The sequence below is a fragment of the Glandiceps talaboti genome, chromosome 1, assembly GCF_964340395.1.
Source record: "Glandiceps talaboti chromosome 1, keGlaTala1.1, whole genome shotgun sequence".
NCBI lineage: Eukaryota > Metazoa > Hemichordata > Enteropneusta > Spengelidae > Glandiceps > Glandiceps talaboti.
Genome location: NC_135549.1, coordinates 34,035,111 through 34,053,889, shown reverse-complemented (window position 1 = coordinate 34,053,889; position 18,779 = coordinate 34,035,111). Strand labels below are relative to the sequence as shown.

At 33.5% G+C, this 18,779-nt stretch overlaps 1 protein-coding gene across 1 annotated transcript; it reads left to right on the top strand.

Annotated features, from left to right (window-relative positions):
• Positions 1 to 3,070: 3,070 nt before the first annotated feature.
• LOC144436012 (uncharacterized) lies at positions 3,071 to 3,484 on the top strand. The gene has a single exon (XM_078124686.1). The coding sequence runs from the start codon at positions 3,071 to 3,073 to the stop codon at positions 3,482 to 3,484; it is 414 nt and encodes a 137-aa protein (XP_077980812.1).
• The last annotated feature ends 15,295 nt before the right edge of the window (positions 3,485 to 18,779 follow it).

Sequence of the window (18,779 nt, the reverse complement as noted above, 5' to 3'; positions counted from 1 at the left end):
GTTGACAATATGTCTTGTTTGTCTTTGTTTTTTGCCTTTGATTTTCTGCCTTAGCCGGTTTTTTGCCAGTTGATTCTATTGCTCACAATAGAGTCGATAGACTCAACTAATTCCCATCAGTGGGATTTCTCCTTCTGGAGTAAATATGTTGGTGTTTGTTCGAAGGGTTGGAGAGTATATGAGTGAGTGTTGCACAAGTGTATTAACTCTGATATTAGTGTTTGTTGGTAAGTTGATGACTGTAATGTGTTTGAATGTCTGTTGTATCAGCAAGGATGTAAGTGTTGGTTTGTAAGGGTAAGAATGTAGGAATCTCTGTTGCAGTTGTCTTCCTCTACACCTGGATATCTTCAGTTGGTCAAGGCGAATCCATGACATACCAAAAAAGAAAAGAAAAGAAAAAAGTACTAGATATTGAGATTATGGCTTGAAACAAAGCATCTTGGATTGTTACTCTTTATTTATATCAATACAAGTTGAAACAATTATATGAAAGTTGTAAGAATTTGACCTCCAACCAATTTCTAATCAAACTAAATTGTGTATGTGTGTGTGCATCATTTTGAATGTATGTATGTATGTATGTATGTATGTATGTATGTATGTATGTATGTATATTTATTTGATTGATTTTGGTCATTAAACCTTTTGGGCACAATGACCTATCTGTGTAATTACATATAATTATAGAAACTCAGCTTTCAAAGATAATGAATGGCGTTATCAGATTTGAGAACAACTTCTTCAATGGAAAACAAAATGTTGGTTGATATGATATTGTTTGCCAAAGATTAGTGACAATGTAGAAAAATAATGTATAGTGAAAGTTGGTCGTGTATTGCACTATGCAGTTACATATGAAGGGAGATTCGATCATAATGGTTGAGAGTGCATCAGATATGCAATACACTCATTTGAAGATGAAGAAAAATTTCGGTGCTGTACATAACAATTATTGTTTACAGTTAATTTTTAAACAGAATTTGAACATATTTTACCAGTTATGAATATGAGTTCACAGTTTCAGATATGGGACAGACGTACATCAGTGATGGCAGGCCAATGGTATATGTAATCACCACAACATGGTGTGCATAAAAATTACAAATATTGCATGGTGGGTCAAAAATTGACAACCTTGCTAATATCAAAATAGTCAAAAGCATGTCCTACCTGTTATAAATTTATGTAAGCTGTTGGTTTTTCCGATTTGGGACAAGTAACGGCAGTGGCTTGGTGACTGTAAAAAAAGTGGACACAGACACTTATGTTATGTTATATATTAGTAATTTCCAATATTCAGAATGTAAGATGGTGTAGCTTGTGGTGTACAACATTTCTAGCAAAGTACCTGTCCGTATAGTACACATCTGGTTCTGGTAATCAGACCCAACTTATGCTACCTCTACCAACTATTAGCATTTTGGGGGTAATTGAAGAATTGCTTACTAAATGTTTTATCTGGATGACAAGTGTGGACTTCGGAAAGCAAAGGATGTCCCACACAGCGCAGTAGACTAAAGAACAACAACTGTTCTTCTTTATCACAAATAATGTTACTGTTATCCATCAAGTAAAAGAACAACCCAGCTTGGAAAATAATGAACTTACTTTGATTTGATATGACATTTATTACTTATGCTACAGCCGTTTGGCAATGCTTCCTATTGTAATAAATTAAAAGTAGTCTATTGCAAACATATTTGATTTGAGAGATCAAAATGGCATGCCTCACATGGCGAGGTGTTGAACTTCTCCCCGGCCCCGGTGAGTGCCAAAAATGGCCAGTGATTCTAACGTAATAATCTCCATCTAACATTTTAGTTGAAATAAAAGTTATCATCAAAACATGCAAAGCTGTACAATTACTTACCCAATGCTTTGAATATCACTTACAAGGTTGGCACGAACGTCGTGCAATGTGCTGACCGACATATGCATGACTAACCAGCTAATGACTGCTGAGGGCAGCCTTTAATTTCCTTGGCACACATGTATGCGACATGTATGATGAGCAACTTACATTACCGAAAACCATTAATTACGTATATTGCCACCTAATCAGTTCTTGCCATTACCCTACCAAACATGTCTACCAAATTTCGTTCAAATTGATGCAGCCATTTTTTTTCTCGAAAATGGTGATACAGACACACACACACACACACACACACACACACACACACACACACACACACACTTCATCCCTAATATGTAACCTTCCTTACGGAAGGTAAAAATGATAGGTCCCCAAGATAGATCCTTCGGGTACACGACATTTGATCTGTCCTGGGTTTGAAGTGGAGCCATTGATATTCACAACTTAATAAGTTGTGAATATCAATGGATCCACTTCAAAAACTTAACGTGTTGACGATTTTCCAGATAACTTTGGAAGCAATGGAGAGGTATACCTCTGATTCCATAGTAAGACAGCTTCTTGATTAGTAGAATTGGGGTCAATAGTATCAAAAGCCTATTTAAAGTCAATAAAGATACAAATACAAATATAATAAAACCGTTGTCTGTTTTGTCTGTAATGTCAGAAACCAAATCAGCCAAAGCAAGTTTTGTACTATGGAAATACATATTGGGTATTTATAATAATATAAGAAAGTGATTAGCCGAGCTCGTACAATTGATTCGAACATATTACTGAGATTGGGCAGAATTGAAATGGGGCTGTAGATACTGGCTTTAAACACCGATCTTTTCTTATAGATCGGTATACCGTGATTATGAAATTGTAATATATGTATGTCTCTCTTTGTTTGTTTGTCTGTCTCTGTCTGCACGTTTGTATGTGGACGTTTGTCGTCATCTATCTGTCTATGTAAATGTATCATTGTTTTCTCTCTTCTGTATGATTATAGTTTGAGCTTACTATTTTTGTGGCGAGATATGTACACACTTATAGTACTAAGTTCCGATTCAAAATGACCATGATGTCAAACAATCGAGAAGTATCGCTACATTAGCAATGACTCTCAGTACCAGTAACATAAACGTTTCTGCCTGTTTGATTTGTAATCCACATAATGGACTCTGTTTGATCTGGTAATCAAAGGTAATGGCTGTGCCTGCATGTTTTGGTTCATTGTTAAATGATCTTACGGCTATCTTGTTAAGATTTCGTCAAAATAACATTGCCATCGTCAGTGACATAGAGAAAGCGTTTCTTAAAGTCCGACTTGATCAAAGCGACCGTGACTTCACCAAGTTTCTATGGCTATCCTATCCCAACGATCCGGAGACATCATTCAAGGTTTATCGCTTCAAATCTGTTATATTCGGTGCTGTTTGCTCTCCATTCATCTTAAACGCTGTCGTAAAAACACACTTGGAAACCCACTCTGAGAAATGGGCATCGAACGACCTCAGTGAAAATATGTACGTAGATAACGTTGTCACCGGTACTGAAGACGCACAAGAAACAAGGAAATACTACAGACGCGAACGAAATAATGCAAACTGGAGGATATAAACTACACTAGTGGTCATCTAATTATAACGCAATTGGTAGCCTCGCTGAAAGAGATGGAAAACTTGAAGAGAATACAAAGTTTAACGTAGGTGTCCTCGGATTACGCTGGGACACTGACTCAGACAAATTATCTTATGCCAATAAGATGCCATTACAAGTACCGGACACTATCATAACAAAACGGGAAGTAACCAAAATCACTGCATGTATTCAGACAGACATCTATTACAACTATATTACAACTTGGGAAAAGTCGATTGTTTAGAAATAGGTTCTGGAAAAGAATGATGTCCACACACAACCAAGTACTATAAGAACAGCTACTCGTACTTTATTGACATCTAACAAAACTCCTACTGATCACACAGAAATGAGGGTTTATATAGGCTTTCCTACATTCCATACATATTGGCGCGAAATTGGTATTGACCTTCACATGATTGGTCAATTATGAAGAGATAGGATTGGTAGTAAGATTGCGTGAACTTAGAGTACTACAGACGTGTACCATAGCTGATAACATGGCACGAATGTCGTATTTCACAGACTAAGTACACCATAGTTCCAACTACTTCCTTCAATTGCCCCTTGACATCTGTCAAACTGTTTGGTCATAATCGATTGAAATACCGGTAATAGATCAGTTGAATTGTAATGAAACTAATGATCAACGCATATGCACAATAATACAACTTAACGTTTAAAGTAAACAACAAATTGTGAACAAAATATTGGATATGTCTCTACTTACAGTTCGTAAACATTTGGCAATGCTTCCTGAAGTGTTAGATTGGTAATCTGGTTATAGCTAAGATCGAGTAGTCTTGCAGTGAGTAGAGATCTGATAGCATCAAAAGGGATTTCTCGGAATTGGTTGTTAGCCAGGTGTCTGTAAACGTAATACAAAATAGTGAAAACAAAACAAAGCATTTACATTCTAAATTTTGGTTAAATTTATGAAATTGTCTATAGAACAAAATTGACTATAGATATCACACTAACATAACATCGCCACATTTCGCAGTCTTGACTATGCCAGACAACAATTCAATACATTTTTGCATTTCCCATTTCATTTAATTTAATACTTTTTTATTTTTTTATTTTTATTTATTTGAGATGTCTACATGATTACCCCATTTACAGACACTCTGAAATTGGAAATATTTACAAAATGTATTGCTACCATGGCGCAATCAATTGTAAAGATGGGATAACCTGAAGTAATAATCAACGAACGGGATTGGACGATTATGTGGTTAAACTTATGAAAAACAACAAACAAACAAACAAACAAACAAACAAACAAACAAACAAACAAACAAACATATCAATTAACTGGCAAAATTGCTTAATTGTTCAATATTTCATTTATAATGCACCGTTATTGCCTCGGAACCAAACAATATTAAAATATTTGTTTTGATTTCTTTTCTTTTCACAGAGCTTTGCTGCTGTTGGTAATATCGTAACGAAATCAGTCCGATGAAATGTTGGTTTATTTGTTAGCATCTTGAAATCTAGTGGGACACTGTCTGTCTACAAACATTTCGATATTAGCGGTTAACATTACCAATTCGGCCACTAACATCTTAATTCCACACGGTTATCCAACAACTATGTTTTGCGATATGTTTGCAATGATCCTACAATTACATGGAAAATTCATTTCTTATGTACATTCTGTTTGCCATATTGCCATGTATATTGTTTAATGATTTACACTCCATTTGGATAACAGAGTGTTTAGAAAATCTGACAAATTTGTGTTTTGGTCATTAATAATTAACTTATGTGAATAACAAAATTAAAAAAAAAAACAGGATAAACAGGCAGTCGACAACGAATTACAAAGACATTCTACACCAATTGATTTTTTGTTTTGACACACGTGGGCCCATTGGGCTATTATACACTTGATAAATATTTAAATAAATTAGTTTGATACAGTTTTATTAGTAGAAAGTGTAAACCTATTATTATAATGGCTCGTGTTAAATCAACAGATAGGGGTATTGCACTTACATACAAGTCAACCATCATGATCACATCATGGAAATCGCTATCTAATGCCACATGCTTTGAAGCTGTAGAAACTAATATATGCAGTAATGTTATTCTTATCAAGGTAATCCTCATTTACCGACCGCCTGGTAACACCAAAAATGAACACACCGTAAATCAATTCCACAATGAATTTGCATCTCTTCTGGAAACAAGTGCATCATATGCAGGCAACCTTGCTATACTGCATCATATGCAGATAAGATTGTCAAACTTACATCATATGCAGGTAACGTTGTCACTGCATCATATGCAGGTAACCTTGTCATACTCGGTGCCTTCAATTGACGCTGGGAGAAGACATCAGAACCAAAGACTCAGAATTTTAAGGATCTAATTGAATCGTTCAACTTCAAGCAATTTGTAAATGAATCTACATATTCTCGCGGCTATGCCTTGGATCTGATATTTACAAATACTGATTCTATAATTCTATCTACAATGATTGGCAAACTTCATCTTTCTGATCATTTCCCTATCCAAATAAATCTGTTGCTGCCTAAACCACCGTTACTTCAAATCTTAAATACGGAATATTCCTTCAATTTGCGACCTCCCGCAATTAACAGCATACATGTTGGATTAAGCACAATCCAACCATCCGCCTCTGCTCGCAACATTAGGTTAATGTTCGATACGTACCACACACTATTTTACGCAACATCCATTATTTGAACCTGTAAGAACATTTATCTACATGTTCGTCGTATTGATGCATCTCCATTGGCTTCCGGTCACTATCAGAATTCAGTATAAAATTCTATTTCTCGCCAATAAATTATTAAGATGGTCTCACCCCCCCCCCCCCAATATCTTGCTGAACTTAGCTCGTCATTAAAAACCCTACAAGATCTCTGCGCTCAAGTCATACAACACTCAAGGTTCCCAAGGGCAAGGCTTAAATCATATGGAGATCGGTCTTTCAGCTACGCCCCGCGATTATTTGGAACTAACTGCTAAGCACTGTCCGCTCTGCTCCAAGTATTCAGACTTTCAAGTGAAGACTAAAGATATATACCTTTCGAGAGAGCTAACTTATCTGTGACAGTATCTATTGTATAGCACCAGTGAACATCACTTGATAGATACTAGGTGCTATATAAATCTTTTTTTTTACTATTATTAAGCCTTAACAAATTATTTGTCCCCGTTATTATTAATTATGCACAAAATCCACATTATATGGATATATTGTTTATGATTTTTTTTTCATGATTTGTTACTTTTTGAAATATAATCCGCATATTATGATAAATTTCGTTATCAAGACAACGGATGTCCCTAAAATGACCACATCTTTTGAATTCAGCATAACAAACTACGCCATGTGGGGTGGTGTAAACTCGATTGTTATTGCATGATATTGAATCATACTCAATAAACTTTTATTGTTACAGAAATATTTGACTAAAACATAACATTTTCAAATGCACTTTATGTTTCCATAGAACCCCTTTTTAAGTCAATATAACAAGCTACCCCATGTAGGGAGGAGGGAGCAAGATGCAAATAAATTGGACAAATTAAGGGGTTTAACATGATAAAAAAAACTGGGAGACTTTAAAGGCCTGTCACTTTTTGATGTGTAGGAGGTGTAAAGGTTGACATTTTACACACACAATTGATGCAAAGGTTGTCATTCACGGTTCAAGTCATAGCAGCTTGGTACTAGTTCTGTATATGAATATAAGTGTAAACCATAATATTTAATTCATCACTAATTGTGCCCATTTACATGTAAATAACCTATAACTTATAATAATTCAAATCGAACGTACACAAAAATCTTCCTGAAATTAACTTATTCAATGCTGTATACTGGTGTAACTGATCGACTTCACAAATGCATGTTCTGTAATGACTAATAAATTGTCTATGACACAAGAGCAATGTGCCTTGCTGTTCTGTAGTAATTATTTGTATGGTATTCCTCAAAACATTTTGTCAGCAGTTGAGAGGTACAATATCGATCGATTATTCAGTATCGAAAAAAAATTGTTCAAAGATTTTGGGCGACCTCGAGCGGGCGTGATAAAATCTAAGATTTTCGAAAAACCTTTTTAAAATGGTATGGTTTTAAGGCTTAATCAAAATGTTTGGTCCCGGTTACCGGACGCCACCTAGTTTTCAGGCCGACTCCAAACGTAGCCTTTTTGCGTATTTAAGAGAGAAATAATAAAATCGCGAAAAATGTGTGAAGTCTTGCAAGAAATAATGGATGCGAAATCTGACATCGACTTTAATGGAAAATATAAAACTGTTCTTCCAATCTATAATTGCTGTACATCTGATGGTTAGAAACGAATAACATGGCGACCATATGGAAAACATAACTACCTGGACTAGACAGTCACATATGAAAATATTATTTATATATATATATATATATATATATATATATATATATATATATATATATATATATATATATATATATATATATATATAAAATCTACCTACCCCACCTAGTACCTATTCTTAAATTGAGCGTAATTTATGTGTAGTTTTTTTTCGATGGAATCCACATTTTTATTACCTGTTAACACTTCTTTAACTCAAGCAAGTTTCGTTTTTTTGAGATTATTGATTAACAGGTTTTATTTAGATTTGTTTTTCGCCAAACCAGATTTTTTTCAAGGATTACATACAACCAAAATATATATTTTTAAGTGTTCTGTTTTGTTTTTTGTTTTTTGTTTTAGGAAATTACAGGACCAAAATTTCCGGGGATCAAATATGCTTCATAAATTGATTTTACTGGCACAAAATGAGATGTCAGTTGAGGTTTACATTTTTGCAGTATCTAAAATGTTGGACTTTAGTGAAAGTTACGGAGAGTTGAAAATACGCCAAGCTGAACTTTTGTAGAAGCGGATTTGTATAGCGTGTCGTCCGGATTTCCAAAGTTGTACTTATTATATTAATGAAGTCGCCAAGGATAACTAATGGATACAAAATGCCAAGTCTGGTAGCGCAGAAAATTTTCTTTTCAACAAGGAACAACAATCTGAAGACTAAATCCAGTCAGTACTTAAACTATATCGTAATGCACACTTAAATTTCAATATAATAAACCAACCATAACAAAGCACACATATAGTATAAAGCCTGCTTCCAAAGCTATTAAGATTTTAATGAACCTCCGGATATAAAATATGTTGTTTAATGTTCAAATGTCATCAAAATGAAGCACCGGACTACTTAATATCGATGTTAACTCCTTCCAAGGTCAAGCACGCTGGTCTGAGATCAAGTAGCACCGTGGAAGATTCCTACCATGTTCCTAGAACGGTCCGTAAAACGTTTGGAGACAGGACATTCAGTGTTCAAGGTCCTAAAAAATGGAACGCATTACCACTGGACCTTAGAAATGCAGTCACCTATGATAAGTTTAAGGCGGAACTTAAAACTCACTTGTTCGGTAAATTCTAGAGCGGTAATAATAGAGCTGGTATCGAGAACATTGCTACACACCATTTCCATTGTCGGACTGTCACTATCTATTATTACGAACCCTGCTTAGACTATTTACATTTATATTTTTTCGGATTGATTTTGGTTACTTCTGTCTTCTTTTACATTTGCGTATTATTGTAAAGCGGTGTGGATAATGTTTTCGTTGACATATCGCTATATAAACAAACTAATTCTAATTCTAATTCTAATTAATCATTTGCATACATTAATGAATTTTGGCAATTAAGCTACATATTAACCAAAATAATGCCTTCCTGTCCTATGAAGTTTACCCACATGCCTTACAAGGAGTATATATGCATAAATTAATGATTTTCGGCAGTTAAGAGTTATCCGAAAATGCAAGCTTCAGATTTTATATAATTTGGAGTATTCATTGATTATATATATAACAAAGTGTACATTTTGTTATAGTTTTGATAGTGATATGTTATTTGCATATGTAATGATTTTGGATAATTATACAACACTTTGGCCATATATTTTGGTACATCATACATCAAACATCTTTCGATAATTAGGCATTATATTCAAATTTTATATAGTGTGTAGGAACAAAACACAATGGGTTTATTTGCCCTTACGTGCGGCATTCAGTTTATATCTGGTATATGTATTGCTATAGGGATGTTACCGTGACAACATAGGAATATAATTGAATATTGCCATTTCAGACTCATGAATGTCATAAGCAAAGATGTATTTTTTCTATTTAAAAAAAAATCCCTCAAGAAAATAACGTTTGCAAAATTCGGCATTATAATAATTTTGATTACCATGGCAACAGACGTTTGAACATTATCCCAGGTAGGGTAGATTCAAATTAAACAACTACAATAATAATAATTTATTACTGTTTAAAATAGTATACAGTATTATTTAATTATTATAAGCATCGTAACTTTTAAACGATTTTGGTGAAATTTGGTAATTTTACATAATAAATGCCAATACTTACATTTCAACTAATGATGAGATGTCTTGAAAGATGCCGCTATCAAGTGTTTTAATCTGGTTTCCGTTCAGAGATCTTAAGTGTAAGACACATACAAGAATTCTAATATCAATAAAATAAATTATTTTCATACGTTTCTTGTCTTTGATTGCATTAAAAATCGGTTCACATTTAAAAAATAAATAGTTGATGGTATGATAGTTTATCTCATCTGTTCAGTGTACACACACACACACACACATATATATATATATATATATATATATATATATATATGGTTCATTAGGGACTTTGTTCACTGGCCTTAGGGAGTACCGTACATATGTATAAATATACAGCAAACGGACTAGAAGAGTTACAGAAGAAAAATTAATAAATAAAGAACATATCAAGACAAAATAAATCAATGTGGTAGTAATAGCTGTGTCCAACATGGTATATACCCCACCCTGGGTATGGTGTAACCATAGGTTTTGACCAGTTGACGACATACACACATGAGCGTCAGCGATCAAAAAATCGGTATACTATTCTCATTCAGGGCCACCTAGAGTTACACTAACTGTGAATTATCACTATTTTATACGTGTTAGTTAGAAGTATTAACCAATCAGATCTCTGGATTTGCACCATCATTATGCTGGTATAACGTAATATTCATTGCCGACTAGGATTTTGAATGACAAGTGTAAAAAAGTGTAATATTTCTCAAAGTCAGAATATTGGTGATTTGTCTTGTAAACTTATCAAAGTGTGACTGTAATGCAATGTAATACAATTGAATTAAGATTTGCCTAATGTCTGAATATAGGTTACTGAAATTCATTTTACCTCCTGTAAGTGTACAGGAGGTAGTAAAAGGGGAATGTCTGTCTGTGTGCCCGTCTGACTGTCCGTCTGGCTGTCTGTCTGTCTGTCTGTCTGTCTGTCCGTGTGTCTGTATCATCATTTTCTAAAAATTGACTGGCTCAATTGTAATGAAATTTGGAATATATAATCTTTAGGGTAATGGCTAGACCTAATTAGGTGTTGAGCCAGATCTGTATGTTTGATTAGGGAAATTTGTATTTCAATGAAATCAACTAATTAAGTAATATCTTAAGACTACATACTCAATATAATTTAGTACATACATTAACCATAAGAACACACATATGTCCTATCAAGTTTGTTGATGTACTTTACAACTGTTAATGAATAAATTGCATAATTAATCATTTTTGGTAATTAGGCTATATCTTAAGAATGCATACTTCAATTCCAATATAATTCAGTACACACATTAACCATAACAATCGCATATGTCCTGTCAAGCTTGTTGATGTACCTTTCAGTGTTAATGAATAATTTGCATAATTAATGATTCTTGGTAATTAGGCTATACCTTATGACTGCATACTTCAATTTCAATACAATTCAGTACATACATTAACCATAAGAAATTGTGTATGTATAAAGTTAGTTGATGTACCTTACAGTGTTAATGAATAATTTGCATAATTAATGATTTTCGGTAATTAGGCTATATCTTAAGAATGCATACTTCAATTTCAATACAATATAGTACATACGTTAAACATAACAAAATGCATATCTCCTATAAAAATTGTTGATTTCGCTTCAAGATTTAGTGAATAATTTGCATATTTCATGATTTTCGGTAATTAGGCTATATCTTAAGAATGCATACTTCAATTTCAATACAATATAGTACATACGTTAAACATAACAAAATGCATATCTCCTATAAAAATTGTTGATTTCGCTTCAAGATTTAGTGAATAATTTGCATACTTAATTATTTTCGGTAAATAAGATATATCTTAAGACTGCATACTTCAATTTCAATATAATTTACTTCATACATTAAACATAACAAAAGTTTATCCGCCCTATAAAGTTTGTTGATGTACCATTACAGTGTTAATAACTAATTTGCTTGATTAATGATTTTCGCTAATTAGAATATACCATAAGAATGCATACTTGAATTTTCAATATAATTTAGTACATATGTTAAACATAAAAAAGTGGATATGTCCTATAAACTGTGTTCATATAGCTTAGTGTTAATGAAAACATTGCCTAATTAATGATTTTAGGCAACTAGGCTGTATCTTAAATATGCAAGCTTCAAATTTCATACAATATGGTAGATATATCAACCATAATAATATGCACCTGTCCTATGAAGTTTGTTGCTACAAGTTTTACTTTTAATGAGTATTTTGAATATTGAACGATATTAAGTAATTAAGCAGTATCATGCACTCTTCAAATTCCGTATAATTTGGCACGTACATACTATGAAAGCACGCTTGTCCAAAAACAAAGCCTGTTACCATATTTTTTTTAGTTTAATGAGTTATTTACTTAATTAGTGATTCCCTTACGGGAGGCATTCAGTTTAAATCTGGTTAACTGATGTTTTACAGTAATTAAAACATCTTCTCTCTCTGTGTTATTCCATGTACCTGATTCAATCTGCAAGTTATGTGCTTAGAATCGGAATCTGCACAGAACATTACGAAGATGTGGTTCATCTAAATTTATAAGATAACTCTCAACCCAAATATTTCAAACTGGCTTTCAATTCAAAATGGATTGCATTGTCTTTCATCTCAGTGTCTAATCATATATCTTTGATCATGCTGAATCATCTTCCAAAACTTATTGACACCCAAACCTTATAGCTTCTGCATAATGCGAGACTTTATGATAAAGAGTTGGTTTTGTTTATATAAAGGACTGATTTCAGTGTTTCAAGATTAACTTTATTATTATCTAAACCACAATGAAATATGCTGTTAACATCCTTTCTTACTAGTTTTGTTGGCTAGCTTGTAATTATGACCACTAAAACTTTCTTTAATATCAAATATGTGGCAATTTGTTAAGATGGCTGCATATCAAATCAATAATATTACAACATAAAAATGTTACTGTAAAGGCTTTGAATATTTTGTTGATGTAGATACTTAATGTAACGATATAGGAACTGGCTAAGTATGTAACAGTGTTTTGAATTAAAAATTTTACTTTTTCAATATTTAATAATAATAATCTTTATTTATACTGGATAATTCTTTAAGCATTTAAACACTTGTCTCCCAAGAAGTCCAGTGAGGGCCATCCCTCATGGGTTCAGTGTTAATGCAGGAGGAAACCGGAGTACCCGGGGAAAACCTGCGTTGTTCGGTAGAGTCAAACTGAACGACACTCTTCTTACTTACAGCGTGGTAAATTTAACCCCGACCGCAGTGGTAAGAGGCAAGTGGTTTAACCACTTGGCCACCGACAACCCATATATATATTTGTGTAGGTGAAATATATGTTAAATCTGAGGATTTCAAGGTTTTCAGTATGTACCAAATGTTAGCTCAGTGACTGGAATATGCAACTTGGATTTTTCTTACTGATTTTCTATTTTCATAATACCACAAACAATAACTTGTAATTGCAATATGGTATACATTTCTATAACAGAGCCATCAGTTATGCAATTTTGCCAACTTCAGTCAATTTAAATATTAAAATTATATGAAATTCAAACTTATACTGATTGTATAGTATCAAATATTGTAACTTTAAATATCTGCCTAGTGGTATGTTAGTGGTCAAATCTTACAATTCAATCTTACAATTACAGACACAATGGCAACTCCTTCAGAATTAACTTTCTTATCTTAAAGTGACCATACTGATGAGAATTAGGTAATCATTAATAATTGATAAAGACAACTCCACTATGCTTTCAATAGTTATTGTTAATACAATAAAAAAACCTTTAACAGTTTGTTTTTTACATTTTATTTTCAATTAATCAATTAATGTACAAACACAAACATGACAAGGGTTAACGACTCAATCAACATGAACAATACCTTTTCTCATTGTTTTTTTTTCGAGTTGAAAAACACTATAAAGTTGTTTTATAAATTAAAAATGTAGTTGTAGTAGCTCACATCTCACTGCTTTCCTGCTCATTGCACGATTCATGCACCCTTGAAACGATGGGTCACAAGGTCTGAAAATGATACTACGAAATAAATACCCATTTTTCATCTATATGGTCAGGCTTATTGGAATTAAAATGGTGAACTTAAAGGTAAGGGATTTTAGAGCAAATATCAATCTGAAGAATAATAACACTACTTATTTTTCTCTATGTAGTTTCTCACCAAATTATAGATTCAATTGCTTAATTGTAAGTAAGTGCAGCATTTTTCTATCTATCTATTGCAACATTTCATTAAACCACACTGAAATACTGATAAATTTAAGTGAAATAACTCTATCATGTTACTTTCCTCATTTACCATCCCGTATAAATTTGGCATGGTTAGTCAGGTTCGTGCATAAATATAAACACTGCTGAAAGAATATATTTCAAGAAAACAGTCACAATGTAACATCTTAATTGGGATCAAATGATTTTTTAACAATGTATTAATGGAGAATTTGAACTTTCCTGGCACCAGTTGGTGATGGACACAAATGCAAAGAACACTAAAGATGTCATTAGTTATTGGCTACCTTTCTAAATCCACAACAGACTGAAACAATAAGCAAAATTAGAGTGTCAAAGTAGCAAAATATAATGTTGAGTTTGTGTATGGAACACATTTTCAAGGTATACAATTTTCTTTAGTAAACAAAAAATCACAAATATTGATCTTGGAATCTATAGGGGTCAACGATTCAGTAAACAAACATGGGTTTTAAAACTCATACTGTTACAAAACCAACTGATACATCTGATATGTACACAGGGGACGTATCAACCCAAACTAAATCTTTGAATGGCTTTGTTGAAGGGAGAACAACATGTTGTGTAGATGCAGTACAAAGAAGATTTCTAAATTAAAGAATCACCATGACATTCTTCATCAATAAATTGACATTAAAAGGCTAATTTCAAACATGAATCAGAAGTGAATTGTTTGATAATATTCATCTAGTATCAAACAGCAAGAGCTCTCAAAAGTTGAAAACACAAGAGGATTCACCAGTCTTTAACAACATGTAATCCCGATATCAAAGAAGGTCAACTAAACACACTATAGTGATACACTTAAAACCCAGAAATACAAAATTAAGCAATTTTACCCATGCAAACCTTTAGCTGTTATACATTTGCAAAACAGAAACAAAAATTTAATATACAAATGACAGAAGAACACTTATAACTATAGATGACAACAGTATTGAAATACTGTCATCTTTACTAGAAGAACAACACAATTAAAATATTGCAACATTTTTAATACATTAACTGCAACTGATGAAGATGTGGTTCTAAATGTGGTTTTAAACAGTACTGTAATATGAGCACCTTAAAATTGATATAAATTTCGACGGTGTTTTGGACCCCATTCCCAAAATTACAAATGAAATTGTGAATATGAATAACAACCAATCTTTGAAATTGGTAACAATATACTTATTACTAACAATAATGTCGAATGTACCATTAAAATCAAAGTTATTCAAGCTTTCCAAAGATTCTAGATGAAACCGTTTAACTGATTATGCAGAAAAACATAATAACAGGAAATTGGCAATCATTTATTTGTATAGTATTCTGTTTCGCTATCAATTTGGCCTCGAATTTCAGTTATGATCAAGGAAACCCTGGGTTATTTCTTGATTATTTCATAACTTTTATTTTCAAGGCACCTACTACATTAAGGTTTTGGCTATTGTTTTTCCATGCATGGTATATTTTGCTGTATTTTTGGTCCTAAAAATATTTTATAAGAACTTGGATATATATAAATATAATCTTTTTATTGCATAAGAGTAGTTTGTTGCTCAAATAGACTTATAAAGACACAATTATTGAGAAAAACAGGTCTGTTAGAAGCTTGGTGTAGGGAATACCATAATGTGGAGTTATTGGGTTATGAGGGTGCTATTCAATTGGCACTATATCAAAATAAATTAGCATTCAAACGTTATGCATACACACAAAATTTCAAAATTCTAGCTTAGCAGCCTAACTATAACACCTAATATGTATCTTTAAACTAAAATGCATTTAAATGCTTAGGTTGCAAGAGTTTTTTGTTCTAAAAACCCAGTACCAAATGAAGAGAATGCATCTACAAGATAATTATAGAATTTTTAGATACAACATCTACCTGTGCTCAATAGTGAACTTGCAATCCAGACTGAGCATGCTCAGACGCAAAGGACTATGGGATTATATGTGGTTATCGTAATAATTAATCTGGAGCTACTGATCAAATAAACCTCCCACAATGGTCATGGTAAATATGAATTGATCATGTGTGGTTACAAACAATGTCAAAACATTGCTTACAATACTAATTGATTAGTATTTATTATCACATTTCCCATGATGCAACATTCAACATGGCGGGTTTGCAAGTTCCCTATTAAATACCCAGTGCTCATAGTCGGAATCTGCAGAGAACATTACGAAGATGCGGTTCATCTAAATTTATAAGATAACTGTCAGTAGTAAATACTGACTTAAATGTACAATATGCTTGGAGTTTTTGGTTTGCATTTATGTCTATAAAATAATAATTTTAATTTTTCGCAATATTTACAGATAGCTTCCATAGTATACAGAAGTAATACAATTTGTTTAGTAAACGTTGTAATCCGAATACTCTAGTACTGAATGGACATAGGTCATCAGCATAAAGTAAATAGCACAAATGTAAAATTCCAATGTGAACACCTGAATAGATATTTGTTGTTAGACTTTTACCCATAGCATTAACAAAGAAACAAAACAAAAGAGGTGACATTAGAGACCCTTGTTGCAATCCAGAACTGCAAGTTTGTAGATAGAATAAGGCATAGAGGTTTACCCAGTCAAAAGCCTTTTCAAATTCTATAAAAGCACAGTACAATTGGCCTTTCGTATAAGACAAATAGTTGTTAATAACTGTACTCCGAACCATAAGGTGTTGCCAATGTTCCGTAACCTTTTCGTAATCGTGCCGTTCCTTTACTGTTTTATAATTAATGTCAAACCAAGTCTGCATTAGTATACACACACAATACTTGTAAAATATTACCACGACTTGAAAGCAAAGTGATACGTCTGTAGTTATTAGGCAATTGTTGGGGTTCCTTTCTGTAGACTATGCCTTGCGCCCAGACTTCAGGAAAATTACCACTTTCAGGGATTTAATAAATGATGATGAATTCTTAAAGAAGTCTGATGGAGCACCATCCAATCCTGGTGACTTTCTATTTGACATGTCATTTATGCTGGTTTTATCTTCATCCACAGTCATCCAAAATATCAAAGTCAATATCAGTGAAGTGTTGAGTGTTGTCCTCTTCCAGGTTTACCGGAAAGCATACTTCAAGCATTTGTTCACGTACCTTTTCATATATATTCATACCTTTACACAGTCCCTATCAGACCACCCTCTTTACTATCAGTGCGAAAGTGAGTGTTAATTTTATTCCAATCCCGCGTCATGCTATGCGCACAACATTTAACTACATCCAATTAAGATTCAAAATCTCCATCAACCCTTCCAATAGCAATACTGTTCTGTACCTCATTAATTTTCACTGACATAACATTTTGAAGGAAGGCATTTGTTTCGTTTCCAGACGATCAGGAAAATAATTGACACTAATGTTATTGCTATGAGTATTGGGATGTTGATTACAGAAATGAGATAGAGCAAATTGCAAACAGAGAGGTGGTCAGATTCAGCACATTTTTCAATCGCAATATACTGTAAAGGCGGAAAGGTTTCTGATAGTTATAGTACACGTCAGAGAACATTCACTTTTTATTAGGGCACTTTAGGTTGACCTGCCCGTTGTTGTGTCTCATGAGCAGCCAAGGACGAAATAACTGATGGGTTAACGAAAACAGTCCAAATAAAAACAGTAAATGGCCGGGGTTATACTTCGAAGAATTCGATGAGTTTTTATGTGTTTCACCAGAAGGTCAGCCTTGTTATCTACAGCCCTGTCATATAACGTTTTGCCCATTATCATGACAACGACAACATTTACCACACAAGTCGGCCAAATAATCCAATGATTTCCACAAGGTTTAGACTGAAATACTGGCAAGGATTCGTTCTATACCAAAACGAAAGTCCCAAATCGAGCAGCATTTCCGTTTTTGCCCAGGCGTAGATCTGTTACTGACCCTGGTGCACATACGCACTGTGAAGTCAATGAACAAATTCTATATGGAGACCTGCTTGCTGCACAAGTCACTTTGTAATGAAGTGGTTTTTGGATAGATAGGACCTGGTACAGTGTTCGATACCTGTCAAGGTATGGGCAATTATTTACACACACACATTACAGAATGACAGGTGCAGAATTAGGCGTGGTAGCACATTGTGTTAGGTGGGGCAACACATTTTGGTTGCATTGTATCAGTGACAAGGTGGGAGACAGTGCCTTAGAAATGATCAACAAGCTGAGGACAGTTTCAACAAGCTGAGGACAGTTTCATTTATGGGTTTAAAGTGTTCGTCGATAGTTTCTTTCATGGATTACCAGTATGCGGACACTTTCTTTGTGTGTAAGTGTACTGTTAACTGAAAAAGCACCCACTTATTATTTAAAAGATGATTCAAAATGCCCAATACCACAACCTTGATATATATTCTTTATATGTCTCCTAACTAGTACATGCAAAGCTAACTATTAACAATTGCATGATTAGTGAGAAAAAAGACTGGTGAGCTGCTGTCACCCGAGCAGCCATGAATTTACAGTTATACTACCTATTGTTCTCCCATTTAGGGTTTATGACGTCATAGAGGGGAGCCTTTCGTC